This window comes from Lepus europaeus, chromosome 5, assembly GCF_033115175.1.
Source record: "Lepus europaeus isolate LE1 chromosome 5, mLepTim1.pri, whole genome shotgun sequence".
In the NCBI taxonomy this organism is placed as follows: domain Eukaryota; kingdom Metazoa; phylum Chordata; class Mammalia; order Lagomorpha; family Leporidae; genus Lepus; species Lepus europaeus.
Window position 1 is genome coordinate 113,648,780 of NC_084831.1, and position 4,780 is coordinate 113,653,559.

General features: G+C 48.2%; 1 protein-coding gene across 1 annotated transcript; it reads left to right on the forward strand.

Moving 5' to 3' along the window:
- Positions 1-423: 423 nt before the first annotated feature.
- ADAM30 (ADAM metallopeptidase domain 30) lies at positions 424-2,676 on the forward strand. Its single transcript, XM_062190129.1, has one exon. It carries the CDS (start codon positions 424-426, stop codon positions 2,674-2,676), a length of 2,253 nt encoding a protein of 750 aa, XP_062046113.1.
- The last annotated feature ends 2,104 nt before the right edge of the window (positions 2,677-4,780 follow it).

Here is a 4,780-nt window from a genome sequence, read left to right on the forward strand (position 1 = left end):
CCGTTTCCAACCTTGTGTCCTGGGAGTACAGACACGGGCTGAAAGGGCAGGCTATGGGAAGACACGAGGAGCCTATAGAGTTCTCCTGTCCACCCGTTCCTCTCTGCCCCCTCCATTTCCGACGCCGCTCTCTGCCCCCTCTCCATCCACCGGCCAGTGACACCCTTTTCCCTTTCATCCTCGTGCAACCTCTCCTCGTTCCCTCCACGTGCGCCCAACCGCACCTCGCAGCGGACGTACTGGATGCGTTGGCCAGGGCGCGCGCCTGCGGGCAAAGCCGGCGGGACCAGCCCGGCGAGGGTGCGGTCCCCCAGAGCCGGTGCTCCGGCGCCCCCAGCCGCGGCCCATGGAAGTCTGAGCCGCGAGGCTGCAGTCGCTCCGGCCACGCCTGGCTGGGGCACAGAGGCGAGTCCAGAACAGACCATGAGGTCCGCGCCGACCCTGCTCTCCCAAGGCCGCTCGCTCCGGGTGCTGGTTCTGGCCACGCTCCTTATTGACTCGCTTGGTGACGACTTAATTTTTCTCCCCGAATGGGGCTTTGACTCCTATGAAATCACCATCCCCAAGAAGTTGAGCTTCCGGGCAGGGAAGCAGGGTGCAGCCAGTCCCTTGTCCTACCTCCTGCGATTAAAAGGCAAGAAGCACGTCCTCCACCTGTGGCCCAAGCAGCTTCTCATTCCACCGCATCTGCGCGTCTTCTCCTTCACAGAAGTGGGAGAGCTGGTGGAGGACCAGCCGTATATGCCCAGGGACTGCGCCTACCTGGGCTCCGTGGAAGAGTCTGAGGATTCTGATGCCACCCTAATTACCTGCATGGGAGGTCTGCGAGGCGTGCTGAACATTGATGCGCAGCAGTACCAGATGGAGCCCCTCAAGGACGCTCACCATTTCGAACACGTCGTGTACCTCCTCAAGAGGGAGCAATCCAGCAACCAGACCTGTGGCTTGACGGATGACGTCGTAGAACAGCAGATGCGGAGGCACAGGACTAAGGATGCACTCAGGGACTATTCTGAATCCTACAAACACCAGAAGTATTTGGAGTTGGTCATGGTCTTTGATCAGGGTAGATATAAATTTGTGAACAGTAATCTTTCTCAAGTCATAAGTGATGCCATTCTTTTGACTGCAATTATGGACACTTACTTTCAAGAAATCAATGTGAGAATAACGCTGAAAGCTCTTGAGGTATGGACAGATTTTAACAAAGTGTATCTTGACTATCCCACTTTATCCGAAGTTTTAAGCAGATTTTTGGTGTATAGAAGAACCGATCTATATCCTCGACTTCCTTCAGATTGGACACATTTGTATGTCCACAGGAAGTACAGTGATGCTCTTGCTTGGTCCTGGGGGAAAGTGTGTTCTAAAATTGGCGCCGGATCAGTAAGTACCTTTCTAGATGAGAATGTCCTTGGACCTGCCACCTGGACTACCCACGAAGTGGGCCATGCTTTGGGAATGCAGCATGATGAAGAATATTGCCAATGCAAGGGTAGACGTAGTTGCATCATGGGGACAGGGCGTACTGGGTTTAGTAATTGTAGTTACATCTTTTATATTAAATTCATATCTCTTGGCGCAAATTGTCTAAATAATATCCCAGGACTAGGTTATGTGATTAAGAGATGTGGAAACAAAATTCTGGAAGACCATGAGGAGTGTGATTGTGGTTCAAAAGAGGAATGTCGAAAAGATCTGTGCTGTGAACCAAATTGTAAATTGAAACATGGTGCCAACTGTAGCATTGGTCTTTGCTGTCACGCCTGTGGGTTTCGTCCATCTGGATATGTGTGTAGGCAGGAAGATAATGAATGTGATCTTGCAGAGTACTGCAATGGAACCTCAAGTTTCTGTCCAAATGACACTTACAAGCAGGATGGAACCCCTTGCAAATACCATGGCCTCTGTTTCAGAAAGGGGTGCCGGTCCAGATTCATGCAGTGCCAAAGCATTTTTGGGCCTGACGCCAAGGAGGCTCCTGATCAGTGCTACGAAGCAGTTAATTTACAGGGAAATCAATATGGTAACTGTGCAATTATAGGAGTTAGTAGCTATAGAAAGTGTGATAAGGAAAACTCCATATGTGGCAGGCTACAGTGCATAAACGTAAAAAGCATTCCTGATTTGCCTGAACACACAACTTTAATTTCCACTTATCTGCAGCAAGAAAACCTCATGTGCTGGGGCACGGGCTATCACCTATCCATGGAACCCTTGGGGATACCTGACCTGGGAGTGATAAACGATGGCACCTCCTGTGGGGAGGACCGGGTGTGCTTTAACAGAACTTGTGTCAATAGCTCGATCTTGAAGTTTGACTGTTTGCCTGAGAAGTGCAATGGCCGGGGTGTTTGTAACAATAATAAAAACTGCCACTGCATGTATGGCTGGGCTCCTCCATTCTGTGAGGAGATGGGGAATGGAGGGAGCATTGACAGTGGGTCCCCAAGACGGACCAGAAATGATGTGTCTGCACCCGTTGAGGTTGTGTCCCTGATGATGTTGCGTGTGATTTTATTTGCTGGCTCAGTGGTTGCTGTATTTTTCAGGCAAGTGTTAATAAAATGCTTTACACCCAACCTGGAAACACCAATAAGTAAAAAACACAAGGGAAAGAATATCAGGAAATCCACAAAAAAGAAACCAAATGATCCACAGTCGTTTGATAGATAATACAGGCTCAGTTATTTAACAAGCTCATCATTTATTCCATGGCCCTTCCTTCTTCTTCCGGTACTTTTTAACCTAAATTTCTAATAAGTTTCTGACAAATAAATAATATTCGTGTTTTGGAAACATATCAGTGCCTTTTATTCCTCTAGCACTCACTTGTCCCTCAGTCTGTGATGAGATTTTGGGTATTCCAAGAAGAATGTGCTAATGGCATATCTGAACAGAAAGCTCTGAATGTGGTGAGAGTCAAAGAGTTACCCCTGTTTTCTAAGGACAGTCCCATCTCTCAGAATCCCAGCGAATGAAGCCAAGATCTGTTGCTGTCTCTGCCCGCCTGAACTTGATGGATGTGAACATCTGTGCATACACCCCGTGATGCACGATCAATGAGGACAGCACATTTTATAACAAGAAATCCTGTGTTATAAGGGACGTCCCTCCAGGAAGTATTTTCCTTGCGATTGGCCTCTCTGCAGATCACTGTAGCTCCTCAGATGCGTTCCCTGCCTCCATGTTTGGAGTGATCTTGGAGGGTCCACGGCGCCTATCAACGGCAGCATCTGCATTGCACCACAGTCCAGAGAGGGTGGCAAGTCCTGGCGGTGTCCAGTGACAAAATTCTACTTGGGTTTCTGCTTGCACAGTTGGGTCTTTTATGAGTGGATGCTGGGGATCCCTGCTTTTGATTTGTCACACTCTTAACTAGAACACACCGCCAAGGGCCCCCATATCTCGGCCTCTCCAAATTTGCTTTCCCCTTTGCATGGTGCTCTGGGTTGGAGGCAAAGAGAACAGAGCGGCACCTTCAGAGGAGTCAGTGCCTACCTGGTAGGTCCAGGCAGATCTCACCCCTCCCACGCCTGTGCTTCTGGTCAAGGTTTTTGTCTCATCCCAGGCTGCATCTCCCTGCTGTTCTCTCATCTTGCCCAGAGCTCTTTCCCTCCCCAGGCAGCACTGCAGGCTCACTGTGCCCCACCCCCGGCTTTGCATGGACCCATGTCCAATTGTTGAGCCATTTGTTGAATGAACCAGTGGACGGAAGATCTCCTCTCTCTCTCTCTCTCTCTCTCTCTCCCTCTCCCTCTCCCTCTCCCTCTCTCCCTCTCTCCCTCTCTCCCTCTCTCCCTTTCTCCCCCTCTTTTCCTGTCTCTGTCTCTGTCTCTCCCTCTCTATGTTTGACTCTGTCTTCCAAATAAGTAAGTCTTAAAAAAAAAAAGTCTTAAAATGAAACTTGACTGTCAATGTTCAAGCTTCTTACTATTATTTTCAACTTAGTTTCTTTGAGTCAGGATCCAAATGGTATCCACAAACAAGGATCAGTTAGATATATATTAAAAGCTATTGTAGTATAAAATTTCCCCTGGTTTTCATTCTCTCTCTCTCTCTCTCTCTCTCTCTCTCTCTCTCTCCATTTCACTGTCTCCTGTATTTTGAGCATTTCCACACCTGGATTTTCTTGCTTTAGCACCTGATATCAATTACACATGTTTCCATCCTCTGTAATTTCTCTAGGTTTCTGGTAGAATCTGGAGCCAGTGATGTATAACATGTAAGCCACACATGGTTTCTAGGAGCTACATTTTACAGACTAAACAGGGGCAGTGTACCGGTAAAGCCACCACCTGCAGTTCTGGCATCCCATATGGGTGCCGGTTCGGGTCCCTGCTACTCCACTTCCGATGCAGCTCTCTGCTATGGCCTGGGAAAGCAGTAAAGATGGCCTAAGTCCTTGGGCCCTTGCACCCACGTGGGAGACCTGGAAGAAGCTCCTGGCTCCTGGCTTCGGATCAGCACAGCACCAGCCGTTGCGGCCAGTTGGGGAGTGAACCAACAGATGGAAGACCTCCCTCTCTCTCTCTTTCTGCCTCTCATTTTCTCTCTGTGTAACTGACTTTCAAATAAATAAATAAATCTTTAAAAAACATATAGGAGACAGCATACAAATCAATTCTATACACTGCTATAGGGAAAGGGAAATGTAATGCTACATAACTATACTGTTCAATGGAACATATTTTGTATTGCTTCAGCTTTTATTTTTGCATGTCAATGAATTCTCATTTAAATAATATGAAACATTCAGGTCCATGATCCCACTGACCAC